This window comes from Perkinsus marinus (assembly GCF_000006405.1).
Source record: "Perkinsus marinus ATCC 50983 genomic scaffold scf_1104296943930, whole genome shotgun sequence".
Classification (NCBI taxonomy): domain Eukaryota; phylum Perkinsozoa; order Perkinsida; family Perkinsidae; genus Perkinsus; species Perkinsus marinus.
Window position 1 is genome coordinate 82,341 of NW_003211646.1, and position 16,930 is coordinate 99,270.

General features: G+C 50.1%; 8 protein-coding genes across 8 annotated transcripts; 5 read left to right on the plus strand and 3 right to left on the minus strand.

Annotated features, from left to right (window-relative positions):
* Positions 1-884: 884 nt before the first annotated feature.
* Positions 885-1,634, plus strand: Pmar_PMAR018031 (uridine phosphorylase, putative; the record flags this gene model as incomplete). Its single annotated transcript, XM_002780936.1, has 1 exon — positions 885-1,634. The coding sequence occupies one exon, from the start codon at positions 885-887 to the stop codon at positions 1,632-1,634; it is 750 nt and encodes a 249-aa protein (XP_002780982.1).
* Positions 1,635-2,362: 728 nt separating this feature from the next.
* Positions 2,363-3,112, plus strand: Pmar_PMAR018032 (uridine phosphorylase, putative; the record flags this gene model as incomplete). Its single annotated transcript, XM_002780937.1, has 1 exon — positions 2,363-3,112. The coding sequence occupies one exon, from the start codon at positions 2,363-2,365 to the stop codon at positions 3,110-3,112; it is 750 nt and encodes a 249-aa protein (XP_002780983.1).
* Positions 3,113-3,872: 760 nt separating this feature from the next.
* On the minus strand, positions 3,873-5,788 carry Pmar_PMAR018033 (hypothetical protein; the record flags this gene model as incomplete). Its single annotated transcript, XM_002780938.1, has 15 exons — positions 3,873-3,890; positions 3,946-4,027; positions 4,092-4,220; positions 4,267-4,352; positions 4,397-4,449; positions 4,513-4,572; positions 4,620-4,700; positions 4,750-4,783; positions 4,869-4,991; positions 5,037-5,110; positions 5,158-5,248; positions 5,299-5,334; positions 5,381-5,494; positions 5,539-5,647; positions 5,697-5,788. The coding sequence occupies 15 exons, from the start codon at positions 5,786-5,788 to the stop codon at positions 3,873-3,875; spliced, it is 1,182 nt and encodes a 393-aa protein (XP_002780984.1).
* A 139-nt stretch (positions 5,789-5,927) lies between these two features.
* Pmar_PMAR018034 (hypothetical protein) lies at positions 5,928-7,622 on the minus strand. Its single transcript, XM_002780939.1, has 2 exons — positions 7,524-7,622; positions 5,928-7,463 (listed from the first exon to the last, which is right to left on the minus strand). The coding sequence occupies exons 1-2, from the start codon at positions 7,601-7,603 to the stop codon at positions 5,933-5,935; spliced, it is 1,611 nt and encodes a 536-aa protein (XP_002780985.1). The 5' UTR covers positions 7,604-7,622; the 3' UTR covers positions 5,928-5,932.
* Positions 7,623-9,050: 1,428 nt separating this feature from the next.
* Pmar_PMAR018035 (hypothetical protein) lies at positions 9,051-9,612 on the plus strand (the record flags this gene model as incomplete). Its single annotated transcript, XM_002780940.1, has 2 exons — positions 9,051-9,222; positions 9,572-9,612. The coding sequence occupies 2 exons, from the start codon at positions 9,051-9,053 to the stop codon at positions 9,610-9,612; spliced, it is 213 nt and encodes a 70-aa protein (XP_002780986.1).
* Positions 9,613-9,766: 154 nt separating this feature from the next.
* Pmar_PMAR018036 (conserved hypothetical protein) lies at positions 9,767-12,424 on the plus strand (the record flags this gene model as incomplete). The annotated part of the gene is made up of 9 exons (XM_002780941.1): positions 9,767-9,941; positions 10,061-10,141; positions 10,344-10,456; positions 10,501-10,603; positions 10,776-11,327; positions 11,369-11,524; positions 11,784-11,926; positions 11,969-12,068; positions 12,228-12,424. 9 exons carry the CDS (start codon positions 9,767-9,769, stop codon positions 12,422-12,424), a joined length of 1,620 nt encoding a protein of 539 aa, XP_002780987.1.
* A 1,175-nt stretch (positions 12,425-13,599) lies between these two features.
* Positions 13,600-14,270, plus strand: Pmar_PMAR018037 (hypothetical protein). Its single transcript, XM_002780942.1, has 4 exons — positions 13,600-13,839; positions 13,889-13,959; positions 14,014-14,090; positions 14,141-14,270. The coding sequence occupies exons 1-4, from the start codon at positions 13,636-13,638 to the stop codon at positions 14,263-14,265; spliced, it is 477 nt and encodes a 158-aa protein (XP_002780988.1). The 5' UTR covers positions 13,600-13,635; the 3' UTR covers positions 14,266-14,270.
* A 504-nt stretch (positions 14,271-14,774) lies between these two features.
* On the minus strand, positions 14,775-16,668 carry Pmar_PMAR018038 (conserved hypothetical protein; the record flags this gene model as incomplete). The annotated part of the gene is made up of 4 exons (XM_002780943.1): positions 14,775-15,995; positions 16,091-16,191; positions 16,245-16,387; positions 16,436-16,668. 4 exons carry the CDS (start codon positions 16,666-16,668, stop codon positions 15,243-15,245), a joined length of 1,230 nt encoding a protein of 409 aa, XP_002780989.1. The 3' UTR covers positions 14,775-15,242.
* Between the last annotated feature and the right edge of the window lie 262 nt (positions 16,669-16,930).

Sequence of the window (16,930 nt, forward strand, 5' to 3'; positions counted from 1 at the left end):
TTGTCTGGACTAGCAGACTTTGCATAGATTAGACCAATTTTCCCCGCGCTCGTCATTCGAAGTCATCAATTGCCCTGCGAGGGCACAAATGCTCACGTTACTCCTCATTATCTAGTCGTGTATGATGTTCACACAGTTCACACAGTAGACAAGACTAGGTGGGCTGTCGCAACAGCGGTTTTTTGCCGCGCACTGCGAAAGATTCTTGACGATCGTTGAGCATAGATGTTAGCGTATCCCAAGAAGCGCGGGTGATCGCTACGGTATCATTTAGGACCAAGCCAGCATTAGTGTTCAGTACAAACTTGCTGTGACGCCCAATAGCTATCATGTCCCCCTGGACTTTCTTCGTTGGAAGCTCCCCCTCGGCCCGTGGCCGTGGGCTTCATTGTCAGCCTACTCCTCCACACCACGATGGAGGCGACTCGCGACTCGACATTCAGCTGAGCTATTCGTGATCATCGCTCAGTACTGACTCATAGGCCTCACCACAGCTCGCGGCAGTCTCGGGAGAGGACGTCGTCTACGACTCCCGTCGAGTTTGTCTCTAGTGTGTGGTTCACGGACCACCAGTTCCAGTTTAATAGATTGGAGTGGTCTTCTGCCTACACTCAGCCAAACCTCGTGGGCGTAGGAAGAGTGCCGCTTCCCCAACTACTCAACTAACCAACCCAGAAAACGTACAAGTGTACTTAATGTGCGCAGTATGAGGAGACAGGGCTTGTGTGAGAAGGAAGCTAAAGCTTAACTGCTAGCGTCGGGATTACGGACGTCTCTACTGTAAGCTGGAAATAGTCCTTTTCTATAGAGCGTGCTTCAAGAGGCCATCTCTATATGCAGTTCTCTCAGTTCCTTGTTGTTCCCCAAACTTTCTGTTTACGGCAATGGTCTACGAAGCCCCTCATCTCAAGATCAAGGAAGGTTCCATCAACTCTGTTGTCTGTGTGGTTGGTGATCCCGGCCGCGCTGAGTTGATTGCCACCAAGTATTGTGACTCTTATGAAGAGCTCGCCTATAACAGGGAGTACCGCACCTATAATGTCGAGTTTGAGGGTGCCAAGTTCTCTGTTGCTTCCCATGGTGTTGGTGGTCCCGGCTGTGCTATCTGCTTCGAGGAGCTTATCAAGTGCGGTGCCAAGGTTATCATGCGCCTTGGAACTGCTGGCTCATTGAGACCCGAGACCATCAAGCAGGGCGATTTGATCGTCACTACCGGCTCCGGTGCTGAGGATGGCGTCTCTCAGTATCTTGTCCCCGCTGGTTTCCCCTGTGTGGCTGATCCCGCCCTCTGTATCGCCATGCGTGATACCGCCAAGTCCCTCGGATACGAGCGTGTCCATTTTGGTATTACTCTCGCCTCGGCTGTGTTCTATCCCAGTCCCGCTGTTGAGCAGACTTTGGTCAGTAACGCCGCTGCCGGTGCTATTGGTGTGGAGATGGAGAACTCTGCCCTCTTCGCCGTTGCCTCTATCAGGGGTATTCGCGCTGCTGCTATCTCAACCGTCGATGGCTGCCCTCTCAAGTGGGATGAGGGTGACTACGATCCGGCTGGAACCACTGTCACTGATGGCAAGGAGCGTATGATCAAGACTGGCATTAACGTCGCTAAGCGTGTTGTCTTGGAAAACTTGTAATTGTAGTAAGTTTCTAGTAACAGAGTCCAATCAACAGCCTGGAATCGGGCAGTTAGTTTTACTCTGTAGAGTGTATACAACTAGTTAGTCTGTTCTATAGTTTTGAAGCGTTCATGTGTTGGGTTGCTATGGTTTTGTCAATGGGTCTCACCTCTCCCGTGTTGCATGGGAATTTGGCGATAGTTCGTAGTCTGTATTGTCTTCATGCTCTCAAATAGTGGGAGCTGCCTGTAGTGAAACCTTGAGGATTTATTGCTGATTAGTGGATGGAAATCAATTTCCGCTGATATGAGAATGTCAATGACAAGGCTGGTTGCTGGTGATTCGCTGCAAGTGACTTGTACAGAAGATTTGGTTGGATTACTTTCCGATTGTTGTACTGTGTGAGCCACTGTGGATCCTTGGAAGTTGCTCAGTAACTGTCGACTAGGTAGCGGTGAGAGAGCCGAAGGTACCTCAAGTCGTTCTCACTTGTTGCGGGTGTTGAAGAGCATTACTCCTATTATCAGAGTCCCAAAATGAGTGATTCACGCGATATCAGTTGGATGGCTGATGGGGACGGGTTGTGCAAGCTGCTCAGCTAATAGCTGAGATAAGTTGTTATATCGATCTCACCTGTGACAAATCAAGCGTCTTTGATCCGATTACAGCAGCAGTTTTTGTCCGGTTGACGTGAAATAGTTTTCATTGTTCAGTTATCTATTTTTTCTATCTCCAAGTTTACGACAATGGTCTACGAAGCCCCTCATTTGAAGATCAAGGAAGGTTCCATCAACTCTGTTGTCTGTGTGGTTGGTGATCCCGGCCGCGCTGAGTTGATTGCCACTAAGTATTGTGACTCTTATGAAGAGCTCGCCTATAACAGGGAGTACCGCACCTATAATGTCGAGTTCGGAGGTGCCAAGTTCTCTGTTGCTTCCCATGGTGTTGGTGGTCCCGGCTGTGCTATCTGCTTCGAGGAGCTTATCAAGTGCGGTGCCAAGGTTATCATGCGCCTTGGAACTGCTGGCTCATTGAGACCTGAGACTATCAAGCAGGGCGATTTGATCGTCACTACCGGCTCCGGTGCTGAGGATGGTGCTTCCCAGTATCTTGTCCCCGCTGGTTTTCCCTGTGTGGCTGATCCTGCCCTCTGTATCGCCATGCGTGATACCGCCAAGTCCCTCGGATACGAGCGTGTCCATTTTGGTATCACTCTCGCCTCGGCTGTGTTCTACCCCAGTCCCGCTGTTGAGCAGACTTTGGTCAGTAACGCCGCTGCCGGTGCTATCGGTGTGGAGATGGAGAACTCTGCCCTCTTCGCCGTTGCCTCTATCAGGGGTATTCGCGCTGCTGCTATCTCGACCGTCGATGGCTGCCCTCTCAAGTGGGATGAGGGTGACTACGATCCGGCTGGAACCACTGTCACTGATGGGAAGGAGCGTATGATCAAGACCGGCATTAACGTCGCTAAGCGTGTTGTCTTGGAAAACTTGTAAATATATTCTCTATGAAATCGCTCCAAAGAGGGTTCCGACTAGTAGCCTGGAATCGGGTCGAAGTCTTCCCCAGTTTTTTTGTTGTGTGTATATAGCGTGATCAAGTTGCTCTCTCAGTCATCCGTTGCGTCGTGTTTGGGGATCGAGTGTGTCATAAGTTTCAATGAGATCTTGGAGATATGATGATGGGTCAGCGTGTAGAAGATCTATGGTCCCGGGGGAGTTCGAGACCTACTGTGTGTGTGAGAGACAAGGTTAGGTAGCAATAGTTCTCCCTGCTCATATTCGCATACCCGCTAAATAGATGGGCTTCTGATGTCGAGTTGAATCGCTCGGTCGACGAGCCGTCTTTTGAAACGTCATAGTTTTGCTGTAGCGTTGGTGAAAATGTGTGTGTGAGGGCACATTTGCAAATTGCATGATGCTACTTTCTGTTAAATCTTTCCACATGCACTACAGTGAGCTGATCAGCAACCAATATTTCCCACACGAGTAGACGCATTGGTGTGAGGTAATGTGGTAAAATCTTTTTCCTTTGACTGGTTCGAAAATGGTCTGATGATAATGACGCAGCTGTAACTGTATCGTCTGAGACATGAGCGCTAGCTTCCCAGCGACAAGCCCGGTAGTATCAGCGCCCCTAGTCCAGAGCCGTGAGGGTTGTGTGCTTTTCTCCGTCCCATACCAAGGGGTTTTACTAAACGCAACAGCTGTCAAGTACGAGGAACACATCACCAATGGCATATGACATGCAACTGTTTTATAGAGCTAATATGGCCTGTGCGCAAACAGAGACAAGAATTACGACGCCTTTCCAACCAACGCAGACTTACATTCTCCGTCTTTTGTGACCAACCTTGGCGAGCATCCGCTGACTGGTAATCAGCAAGGCGTAATGCAAGTTGATCGCACAAGCTGAATATGTAACAACAAAATAAAGCGAGAAATCATATACGACAACAGGAGGCGATCGGCTGACTTGTTCTTGACTGTGATTTCCTGTCTCAACTCAGTCACTAACTCTTCCATGGCGGCACTCTCATCAGCCGGCCCACCATCATCGCTCGAGTACACCGCCGAGCCAATCATCTTGCTAGCGAGACTGAGCCTGTTCGAACTCCATGCAAGCCTACGACAGCATGTTCCGAACCTACCCTAATGCTCGGTCTAATTGAGCTTCTCTCTGCATCAAGTAGTCCTCGAGGACTCTGATAAGATGACGTTCTAGTCCCCGAATACTCTGCGGAATGGGAATGCCTAACACCTCTTAACTATATCCACTACCTTTGCCGATTCTGTCGGACGACGCTCCATTGTAGTGTTGCCCACAGCTGCATCTGTAGAAAACTTCGCTCGCCAGAGACTCTTTCCCATCAACTGTACAGCCATGCACCCCTCACCTTCCAGCCCATGAACGCCGTCCCCCTTCTCTGTCTGCCTGGGGACAATCTCCCCTCCACCTGATCATTTGCCTCAAGACCAACGTCGCAGCACATTCAAAGCTCACTTGAATCACCGTCAGGATCAACGGTTCGGCAACGAGGGTGAAACGCACCATTACCGCGGAGATCTCCATCAATACCAGTACCTATCTCAGTACACTCATACAGCATTGCCATTCATCGAAGCCTCCCTACCAGCGGCCGACTCTGCAGGCGAGGAGCGGAGGGCCTGAGACCGAAAATGTCGCGAGGAACAAGAACAACGCAGAGATGCCATTTAGAGCGTGCGCAAATCGGAGACCAAAGGTGATTACCTTCAAGCGTGTGTTCTCTGCACAAACGGCGATGAGGTACTCACGTAGCCGTCGCTCGCCACACCACTGGCGGCCAGGCTTCAATGGGTCCTCAAACACAACAAACTTAGACAGCCGGCTCTCCTGCTGGTAGCATACAAGCACTAACTTGCTCTAATCAGCCCTTACTAAGTCGTGAATTCTAGTCGTTGTAGCCTCCTGTTCTGAGCCATCCATCAGCTCCACAACGGACGGTGGTGAACCTTCGTAGACCCGTAGAGGAGGACAAACGACCTCAAGATGCTCCCACCCAAATTGAGTGCTTCCTGTTTGCCATCAATTATCATCGCGGCTTCCTCCACCGAGAGCCGTCCAAGAGTCTGAGTCTCCACGACGGGAGTCTGCGTGAGTTCGTGAGTCATTCGAACGGTATCGTAGGTATAAGGCGTACCCTCAGACTTTGACATTCTCCAATCAATTCGATGACCTGAACACTACCATTCACACGACTGTACAACACCCAACCTCCCAACCTTCTCCTGGAGCTGCTCGTTCTGTTCTTCAACGTCGGCTTTGGACGCAATCATTTTCTCTAGTGACACTATGCGCTGCAGCGCTGCTGTATATTCCAACAAGCTCTTATCCAGCTGAGGAATCCTTCGCAGTGCGGTTCGAACACTATTCATAGTACCTGTTCCTTCTGCAGTCTAGCAGCATCCTTCGCCGTAACAAGCTCGTCCTCCATTTGAGCGACCCGGTTCCGTAGCTCAGCGACCTCAGATGAGGCCTCACCAGGGTGGCTGAACAAAGAGGTTTCACTCTATCAGCGACTTACTCATGAGCATCTACTCTTTATGTGAGGAGCTCCTCCCACGATTCTGACGACCGCTACCACCACCGCTAGCAGCTGCACGCGTCCAATCACGAACAATCTTTTTCATAACAATAAAGGGGGAACAAATGCTGAGTGGGCAATTCCGACGAGTCCGATGAAGAAAGAACTCTGAATTCAAAGAAACGCAGAGTTATGGTAGTAAGTGATACAGAGATGCAGTGGTGTAGAGCAATTGTCACTCAGGAGCTTCTCATAGTCCTGCACGGTCTGCAGCGTTGTCGTCCATCGAGCTGATCTCCGAGTAAGCATTACCCTGTGGGGACAACTGACCGCCGCCGCCGCCGCCGTCCTCCTCTTCGTCTTCTCCATCCTGCAGATCTATCATGACTATTCCTTCCCTTGGGGACTCATCGTCGATCGATGCAAGAACCTCCTGTTTTGTGCCAGAGGGCTTATCCTCCAAAAACACGGTCTCCTCTCTGTCTCTGGACTCCTTCACAACCGGAATCTGTCGTCGCTGTTGAACCCACGACGTCGCATCCGACTCGTCCGAGTCAGAATCGTCCAAGTCAATAACTTCATGTACACCAGGCACATAGTCTCCAACGAGCCCCATAGCAGCTGGACTGAGGTCTCCTTGAGGACGGGGGCCGAAACAAGAAGCATCATCGTCACGGATATCGAGCACTAAGGCCAAGTCTGGAGGGGAGGATACCTCCTCTTTAGTTGTTGCTGACCACCTTGAAAGTTCCCTCTGTTCACTACTCGGCAGCTGACCAGCAGGAGGATCATTCGACGAAAGCTGTTCGACTGCAGTCCTCTGAACAGAGGGCTCTACTTCTCCAATAGTCCCATTCAGCCGGTCAATCGTCGAAACTTCTTCTGGAAGATCTCCATTAGCCGAGCTAGACGAGTGCTCATCCTCTACTAGCAGCGGCCGGTGGTTCTCGCATACCACATCAGCGCTCACTGACTGCGTTTCCACTCGCGCTGTTTCCTCACCTACACTGTTTCTCCCCAGCTCCACCGTTGCCACAATGCTGCTAGAAGGTTGTGACGCTCCAGCAGTCTCAGCAACATCAGGAGTAACCTTGGAGAGTCCCTCATTTGCAGCACATGGACGTGTTTGCTCTTCCTGGTCCAGTGTAGGATAAAGTTTAGATCTCGGCCGTGTAACATTGGAGGGACTTGAGGACTCAACGGGAATATGCGATTGGGTATAGTCCGGAGGAGGTATGACTGGTCGATTTGATTGCTTAGCCACATGTACAACGCGAGGTTGAGTAGGACCCGGCGGAGCACCACCGAAGAGGTCATCGTAAGCAGCTGGGGGATCTCGAGTGATGTGCAACAAGGCGTTAGACACATGAGAGGGAGGACGATTCATCGGCACAGGCACCGGGTTTGAGACCTCCAAGTGCGCCCTATTTATGTCGAGACTAGGATACTCCCCGAATGCGTCTGGTGGCAGCTCATGGGGAACTAAATCACGGCTGTTCTTCGAATGGAATTGGATTTTCGGAGACGCTTCTACGTGATGATGATGCTGCTGCTGGCTTGGTACCTTTGTTCTCAAAGGCATTACAAATCCTTCAGCTGCGTTGTTAGGTGATCTCATATTCGCCGACTCAGCGGTCCCCTGCTCTCGATCGTCCGCATCCAACAGAGCATGCCCGATGGATGAGAGTAGCAATAGCCTGCTTGCCTCGCGTTCCTCTGCATTACTCTCCTCAGAATCGAGGGCGATCGCACGCCGGACTCGTTTCTGCGACATAAGGTACCTATTAAAACATTAGGATGCGAAAGAATACACAGGACGAGAGTCTGAGCTGCGCAATCACCTCAAGACTTCCACATCGAACGACTGTCTTGACTGGGGACTCCGTTTCGAAGAGCGTGCTACTTTTGCTACATCTGCCATGTGAGGAACTGCATCAAAAATGCCCCTACCAATAGAGTCTTCCGAGATTAAGTGCTACAGGTTGCTAACAGAATGCCGAGCGAGCAGCCCCGCCTCATAACACAAGATAACACTATAAGAAGTCATGAGAAGCCGATCGAGGCTGCGTGCTCCTCCAGAATGAGCAATAATCACTCGGGAAACGACGTGGCGATACCGATGGGATGATGAAATGACAGCTTATAGACGACAATACTATCATGTGTCTGCCGCAGCGACCAAACATGGTCTGATAGCATTGAAGAAAGCTTAGTGAGGGTTGATCATCGACACATAAGCCGCCACGCAGAAAGGTCACGCGAGTACCAATCAACGAGAGGTGTGAATCTAGGTAACAGAAGTCCCGAGAGTTTTGGGTCAAGAGAGATCTCCAGTGAGACCTCTCCGGGGAAGACCCGAGATACTTACACAGCGTGATAATACTACAGTTAACTGGATCACCCGATGGTAAGTAGGAAGAAAAAGCATGAGACGCAATCACTATGTGACCAGCGGCACATGCCTTACTCAATAGAGTCAGCAAAAGCTGGTATAAGGCTATCAGTGGGAGCTAGCTCTGGACGGCCTCGAGAGCGAAGCGGGTCCGTAGCTCGTGATCAGCAATTCTGCCCAGATTGAGGTTGGCAGGAGATTCCTGACTTCAGGAGGTTCATTCAGAGAGTAACGACGAACCGGCGCACTGCTTCCATTCACCACAGTTGCTGCGTCACCCTCGGCTAAAATCGGTGTAGCCGAGGCGATGTCGCTGCGTCCGTTGAGGTGGTCGATCATATCTTCCAAACTGTGCGCCCATTTACAGCGTCGTGCACCGAAACGACAGTGCGTCCCTTCAACGATACAACGACACAATTCGGTCTTGTACGCACCCTTAGAGCCATTAAAATATTTTCTGCGTCGACGACTTCGCCTTGACGATTGTGGCTCGAGATCGGCATTCTGCTGCTGGGGGGAATTAGTCGACTGAAACCTCTCGCGGCGGTGAGGCTGCGCCGTCTCTGGAGCATTACTGTGAGCACAGGCTGGTATAGCATGGTCAGATATGAGAAGCGGCAGCGGCACCTGTTCATCCATTATAAGGTTGCCCACGTTGCCAGGCTCGGAAACCATAGTGAAAGTTCTACGAAATAGAACTGCGCAGAGCATTCGATTAGCCTGATCGGACTGAACAAGGGCTTCAAAAACTTTTTGACAAAAAGGTCCCTTCCCTGCCACGCGAACGAAGCAGAAGTTATCGAGATTGACACGTTGCCTCCCGAATAGTGCCGGCAGTCCTGAATACAGCTATAATCCCGTCAACAGTAGCTGATCTACTCGTTTCATCCACACTCCTGAGCTCTTGAGTTCTTGCGCTCTTGCAACTCCATATGTGATTGTCAAAGCCGCCTTACTCCTCGCCCAGAGTTCCAACATGAGCAGTGATGGCGTGAACAAGATAGAATTCTGCCCTTCCTCGGATGACAACGATGATCCATTGGCCGATACTCCGCCAGAAGAGGACGAAGGGGCCAACGATCCCCTCCGTGCTGAGTGGATGCGAGCAGTTGACGCTGCTAAGCATGGGATGAGGACGGAACGGATGGGTAAGCAGACCCTCGATGATTGAGTGGTGACGAGGACTCAGTCGAGGGTGGGTAATGACGATTGCCATCCTCTTATCATGCAATCATCAGTGATTACCAGTGCCCCTTAAATATGTTCCTTTTCGTCGGCTGAGCTTCTAACTTCCCCAACTGTAGACGTTTACAGACGAATTAGGGTAGAATTGTACAGAAGCCAACGAGAATTTTCCTCAAACTTTTCTCAGAATCCTCCTCCTGTCACCAACGCATGTAGTTGACTATGTGCATATTTTCCCACACTGGTGCTCACCGACCAGCATCGCTCGTGTATTGGTCGTGTTATACCTTTCAAAGAATATTTCGCTCTTAGTCGTATCAATTCCGTCGACCGAGGCGGCTACACTACACTGAGATGTGCCTTAGTACAATCGGCTTTGCAGGAACACGCTCGAATTAATTCCAAATTCGTCGAATCCGTTCGTGGGGCCGATATGCCATCTTGGAACAAGGGCGAGCTGCCACTGAGTACACCCCAGAGTCAATTCAAACGCGGTCATACGTCGCCATGGAGTTCAAAGATATTCCTGCGGAACTGATCATCTTAACCTGTGGCATAGCTGCCCCACCCGATGCAGTTGGTCTCCAAGGTGTAGATCGACAATTCCCACTTGAAATGTTCAAGCCAGTTTCCGAGGCTCGAATGGTCAAATTCGAACATCAGAAATTTTGGGAATATCTTGGTGAGGAGTGATCTGATTGTATTGTCAATCAACTGCTGCTTTTATCAGCAATCTATGCCCAACGTTGGAGCATTGTTCATGCGATCTGGCACGGGCTTTTCGGATAGTCTACGTTTCAGGTCTGGGGTGTACTGTGGAGATGATCCGAGAGATGCGCAAAGATGCCAACATGCGGGCTAAACTTAGGGCTAAGCTTACAGGTAGTTGTGGGGGATAGCTAGGTCGCATTCCGATTACGCTGCGCTTTGGTCAAGTGACTCCGTGACTCGCTAGTATATATTTTGCCTTGTCGAGTGGGAGACTAGCATTGGGACATACTCCCGGTGAAAATATCTCATGCCTCATATGTGTTGTGACGATTAGTAACTCGTTAATCACAAAGTTTTCTAACACTACATACAGGTAAACGACGCAACGACGAGGACGATGACGACGATTTTGTGGAAGCATCTAGAATGGAGAGTGGTGAGGATGACGACGAAGGTCGGGCAGCCATTGGCAGAAGCCAACCAAAGGTAATGATAGATATTCGACTGTCCCCATAGAAACCTTCTGCAAGGTGTCTGCCGAGCCGGCTGCCCCTAGCGCTGGTTCGTCCAATGACTTGACAACTCTCACGAAAAGTCAAAGGAAGCGCCTGAAAAAGAAGCAGAAGCTGCAGCGTAATAGCGAAATACTGAATCGATTGAAGAATGGTTGAAACTAGTTTCTTGGAAGTTTTCTTGAGTTGGATCTTGGTCATTTAGCATGGACAGGGATGTGATTGTATGGCTAACCAATCGCCACCTTACTGCGTCTCCAGTAACGGTAGATATTACATCGTTGATTTACCAGACGCGGTCACTGAGACGGACCTCTCGGGCGCCATGACGGCTCTCCTAGTGGTTCTACGTACCAGCATAACCGATGCCGGCGCTATCTACATCGGCTCTCTGGGATGCCTTCTGACTGAGGTGGCTCTGGACTACTATAATATGTCTGGGCTCTCAGCGCGCGGTTGGCGTAGCATGATACGCCGAAGCCGCGTGCCGGAACTGAGCTCTCGCCGGATCTCGTTGTTAGAGGGACCTGGGGTGGCCCACCGTGCATTGCTGGTGATAGCCGGAGACCATGGTGAGCCATTGCGGGAGCTGTTGGACTTCTCTGGAACGGTTCACCAGTTGCCGAGGTCGGAATGTGAAATGCTGTATGGTCGAGCTGGATATCTCAGCTCTCTGCTATGGATAGTGAAGTTTGGCCAACTGTCTGCGGAGAGGCTAGTTGATGTCGAGAGAGTGTGCCGCAATATAGTACGGGACATAGCAGACGAGTCCCATTGGCGGGAGGATCACTTCCATTGGGAGTGGTATGGCAAGGCCTACCTGGGTGCTGCCCACGGCACTGCAGGTGTGATAAGGACGCGTTCATGACCATGTGCTCATTTTTAGGTATAATATATACTCTATGCGACTACATAATCTCCTTTGATCCGGAGGAGGGTGCGAGGCTGCTTTCAAGGCTTATCTCTACTGTAGACTGGGTCTTGACCCGTTGCAGGTGCAACCATGGGAACATAGCGTCTAGTGTCGACAGCCGATCGGGAGGTAGTAGTACTAAGAGGTAGGATTTTCTATGGAATATTGTGCCCACCTTTTGTGGTAGCCGCGCGTTTACTCTCCATCTCAGTCAAGTAACTAGACTGCGCATTGCCAGCTTGGTTCTTCCTTACGAAATATCATTTGGGACATCTAATAGAAATTCAAGTATGGCGATGAGCCCGATAATCGCGTTAAGGCGAGTGAATATCTCTCCCATTGCAGATGCCGGGGTCCCTCGTGTTTTGAAGGTGTGCGTTTTTATAAGGTAACCTAGTTCATTGGTGTCACGGTGCTACTGGATGGATTCCAGCCCTCATCCGGTTGAGCAATACCATTGCATTACTAAAGCCTAGAGGGTATGAGACTCTCCTTCCTCGAATTAGTGGAGAGCTCGACGGTCTAGGGGAGGTATACATTCTCTCTATTGGCAGCCGCTAACGCTATGCCTAGGTTGTGTATAGACGAGGGTTATTAGCAGAGAAGGGGGCCGGGCTCTGCCATGGTGTTGGAGGCAGTACTATGGCCTTAGTAGCTTTGTATTGCCACACAAGTAATCGGCAACGTAGTAAGCCATCTGTGATCACTGTATACCGCATCCACCGAGGACAGCCAGCTCGTCCTGGGAGCCTGATAAGTCAGGATGAGCTCTGTTGATTAGGAGTGCACTTTGGCTCTATGGGTTGTCTTTCCTCATGGGTTGTTGATTCAGATGAGGAGAAGTGGCTTCACAGAGCCAAGCAGTTTGCCCTATTCGCTGGACAGTATGGCCGGTGGTTGAGCGAGTCCTTTGCTGATCGCCCTTATTCCCTCTATGAGGGTCTAGGAGGGGCCGTGGCCGCCATCGAGGCCACACTGGCTGCTATGCGTGGGCAGAAAAATGTGACACAATTGTTCCCTGGTTTTTAGCACTATTGTCACGTTAATGTTATGCTGCTGTTGTTAGCACTTTTCAACTATCGCCGTTCGGTCCTGAGTTCTGGACGGGTCCTTCCTCATTTTCTCTTGTCATAATCGTGATAAGAAGAGTTTATCATTCCTGTTATCATCATAGTCGTGCGACTTCATCCCTAACAACTCTTCGTCCACAGTGAGGGCTGCAAGCCAGAAAATGTTTCCACTATTGATTTCTGGTGCTGCTCTGCACCGCTGTCTAATCGAACTAAGGCGGGTGCTACCATCCTCCTGCCGGTAGTGATTGCGGTTAGTGATAATCTCAAGTGCAGTGCTGCCAAAAATGTTCACTTTCCTCAGCTGAGCTCCAAATTTTCCTCACTAATCATAGAATTTTATATACAAATTAGGAGAATGTATACGATTAGTGTACACACACTAACAAGGATTTTCCAAATTTTCCTCAGAGTTTTCATATTGCCACCAACACATGTGGTTGACCATGCGCAAATTTCACCACACTGCTCAAGTGAGGCGTCTGACGACGACGGAGGTGCCGGCATTATCGCAGGGATACTGCTGCAAGCCCTCAGGGGGGTACACCGCAACATGGTTCCGTTCAGGGCACCATCAGTCGAGCTTCCAACGTTGACAGTCTTCCGGAAGGACTCCTTCCTATGCCCCACTCTATTCAATTACCGGTATCCACTCCACCGCGGCGGGGTCTGGCGACTGTCCTTGCTTGGCACTTATTGGTAATTGAATCTCGTGATAGGCTGTTGACGAAAAGCTTGAAGTTGGGCCTCAGTCAGGACAGAGGCCAACACAGATGTCCAGGGAGAGTAGTTGATGCCTGCTCCCACTGTTCGTTGGAAACTCCCCCATATCCCGAGGCAGCTTCGAATACATCAGACACTGCAACGCCACACGAGATCGAGATCTGCGTGAATGGTGGCACGTTTGGCGACCAAGCCTGCCTCCGACAAAGGGCTGCCGTTCATGCGTTATATGATTTACTTTCGTACCGCTACTTGCGTAACAACAGAATTAGTGTACATGTTATGAGTCTATTGTTGGGTCATAGTCGGATTGCGAGAGGGACGTGGGTTCATTGAAAGTGGTGGGTTCATATGGGCCGCGACCATCCTTCTAGAGACCACCGTCGAAGTCGTTCGAGGTCGCGGGATCGACATGCGAGGGAGGTTGACCGGTCCGAGCGCAGATCGATGCGACGCCGTTCGCGGTCTCGATCGGGCGATAGGAGTTCCACTCGGAAACATGAGAAGAAAGAGAAGAAGCGAGAAAAGAAGCATCATAAGCACAGCAAGAAGACTAAGGAAGCCGACGAGTCGCTCGAGATGGAGGCTCTTAGGATGTTGGCCAAACAGAATGCTGATGACATGCTTTTGCCTATGGATTTTGGAAGTGTCGTGAGTGACTACAGGGTAGCAGTAGAGTACCGTAATTGTGTCATCTCAGGGCTACGGTGGTGAGCGGGATCCGCGAGATAAGGCCTTCTCGACGGCATTTGGGATGTCGGGCATGAACACGTGAGTTTAGGACGTGATGAACGATCATGATGGTATATTGTGTAATGGTATTAGCTCTACGACGGGCTTCGTGGCGGAGCGAGAGAAACCAGACACCAAGGTTCGTCCCCCAAGGCGTGGGGACAAGCCAGGTATTTCATCACTGATCGTCCACTATCGTTCCAATTGCCGATGCTCTCAGGACCGCAAGATTGGGTGTGCCCAAAGTGCCAGACAATCAATTTCAAGCAAGCGACTGATTGTTTCAAGTGTGGACGGCTGCGAGGCAGCGCCAACGCTGGCTTCTTTCAGACGCCCAATGCTTGAGCTGTATATATGGCTGTTGAGTTTAGTTAGTTGATGGCGAGACGTTGAATGGTACTTGGTATGAATCGGATCGTACATCACCTCTACGGCGTGGAAGGATGGACTGAGTCTATAAGCGAGGGCTTATGTTTTGCGGGGCGGTGCTCGTCTGGCACTCGGTCACCTCTTGACACGACTCAACGGGAATTTTCAGCGCGATGCTATCTTTCATTTTCGGAATCTTTTGTGACCACCAGGTAGAATGAAGTGTCGAGAATTTGAGATATGTTGCTTTGAAAGAATTTTCGCAATCAACTGATTCGTCATTCCTCATCGTACTGTATACTCGTAACTGTCTATCGTAATCAGTCTCAGTGTGATAGCATAACCTATCTCGAGTTAACAGCTCGACACAGCGATTCCGCGACTTGCTAGAGCTGGAATTTGTACTCAAAAATCAGTCCAACCACCAGCTCAATGAGAGTATAATGGGTTAACCCTCGAAATTAACGAAAACAACAGACTAATACTACGAGAAATCATCTCTTGTAAATGGGGACGAGGTACATACACTCTGTCCACGGAAAAGTAGCAAGGTGGGCGACTTACGAGTGATCATTCATTCAAGCGATACAACCACGAGTTACATGGAGATTCGGCGAGAACGGGAAACAACCCTCATAATCGACCACTGCTGAGTCCAAGCGGTGAAGGGATTATGTCGTGCAGTTTGCTACCCGACTATCAAGGTTACAAGACAATTATCAGTACAGTCCTCAGGGGGTCCTTACGTCCCTAAGGGGTTAACAACACGTAGTTGCAACTAAAGCAATAGTAGTAGCATCAATTTCAGCAAAACAGTCAGGCGGCACATATACTACCGATACCACTACCCATCTCACTATTGAGCATGAGCCATGATATATGGATACCAATTTCAAAAAGACATTAGTAGTCATTCAATGGTATTAGTGGTAATAGCACGTTGTATTCCAACCTTATACAACGGCAAATGCGCCGGCAATACCCGAGCGGGCAGTAGGAGGCAAGGGGGACTTCTCACCAGGGAAGACCTTAGACATACGTGCCTTGAGGCTACCACCCGAACTGGCAGTGCGCATAATCGAACGCTTGATAAACTCATCACGACGGGACAGATAGGTCTCCTCCTCCTCTTGGGCCTTCTTGGGTTGCCAGAGAATGATGAGAGAGACGCCGCAAATGACAACACACATACCAACCAGTTTTGAAGTCGTGGGGATGAGGCCCAAAAGAAAGTAGTTGAGGGCAAGGACGATAATAGAGTTGGAGGCAACGATGACGTTGACGGGACCAGTGGAGGGGTACATAAGAGCATAGTTCAGAGCTAGCACACCAACGGCCTGAGAGATACCAGCAACCTGAGGCCAGATGTACATTTGAGGCCACAGCGACCAGTCCTCAGGGAAAAAGGAGTGGGTGAACACAGTATAAAGCATGGCAATGAGACCCATGAAGAACATGACACCCATACGACCGATGAAGCCAGACCATGCGGCCATACCATCTCTGCAACTCTGACGAATACATAACAGACTGGCGGCGAAAGTCAGCATACCAAGGATGGCATAGACGAAGCCCATGAGCTTGCCGGAGCTACCACCATCAAATGCAGCCATGACCACCAAACCGCTGAGGACGATGCAAATGGCAAAGACTTGCATAGCCGACAACCTCTCATTGTAAATGAAGTGACAGAAGACACCAACGACCTGACCAAAGCAACGAACTAAATTAGTTCAACTAATATGCAACATCTCCCCCCCAAGCACCAACGGTGGCGAGGGGTACCAAGAATTTGACTTACAATGATATCCGAGGAGATGACGGCTGTCAAGGGACCTGTGGACTTTGGGTCTGTGGCAAAGGCCCACTTCATCATCAACTGGGACCAGCCAACGCACATACCTGAGAGAAAGAGAATAGGAGGTTATTTCCCGCTGTGATAGATACGACGTTACCTCCGATGATAGTAAGTACCTTGGCACTCAAGGTCAAGCGGCTGGGAGGCAACTTTTGAGGGAGCAGCTGATCGTCCAACTGCTTGTAAGTCTCGGCAGCCTTCATTTGCTCGTCAGTGAAGAACATAGCGCCAAGATTCCACCTGAAGGCAGCTCATGAGATCAAGAGAGAATGGCTGTGAGATGCCCACCAGAAGTAGATCCCCACAAAGACTCCGATGAGACCAGAAGTAAGCCAAATCCAACCAATGACGGCCCAGGGGTCAACACCCGGGACGTTGGTATAGGATATGAGGAAGTTGACGATACCAAAGGTAATCTGGGCCAAGAACGACCAGGCGACACACTTAGGAGATACTGTGACCATTCTGGACTCAATAGGAGTAGGAGGGGAGAACCAAGCAAACACTAAAAGGAAGAACATGTCCAAACGTATCATCTACATTTACCTCGCCGAAGAGGCGCCCATTAGAAGTGTTATCATCCTCAGCTGATAATGGCTGCACAGCTACCTAGAACTCCAGTGCTTCGCTCAAACACACATGTTCATCGGTGTGTACAACAAATTTACCATTGTTGGCAGCAGCCACGATTGAATATAGCGCTCGCCCCAGAGGGATTCAACTAAGCTTGATGTCTCCCTGAATCGATCAATAGCCCACTACGAGCGCATGATACAAACCACG

Bases quoted from the DNA above. Each gene is read 5' to 3' on its own strand.
- Pmar_PMAR018037 (XM_002780942.1), top strand. From the start codon at position 13,636: ATGCGACGCCGTTCGCGGTCTCGATCGGGCGATAGGAGTTCCACTCGG. The intron at 13,840-13,888 runs GTGAGTGACTAC...GTGTCATCTCAG, and splicing joins CTATGGATTTTGGAAGTGTC to GGCTACGGTGGTGAGCGGGA. The intron at 14,091-14,140 runs GTATTTCATCAC...CGATGCTCTCAG, and splicing joins AAGGCGTGGGGACAAGCCAG to GACCGCAAGATTGGGTGTGC.
- Pmar_PMAR018034 (XM_002780939.1), bottom strand. From the start codon at position 7,603: ATGGCAGATGTAGCAAAAGTAGCACGCTCTTCGAAACGGAGTCCCCAG. The intron at 7,464-7,523 runs GTGATTGCGCAG...ATGTTTTAATAG, and splicing joins TTCGATGTGGAAGTCTTGAG to GTACCTTATGTCGCAGAAAC.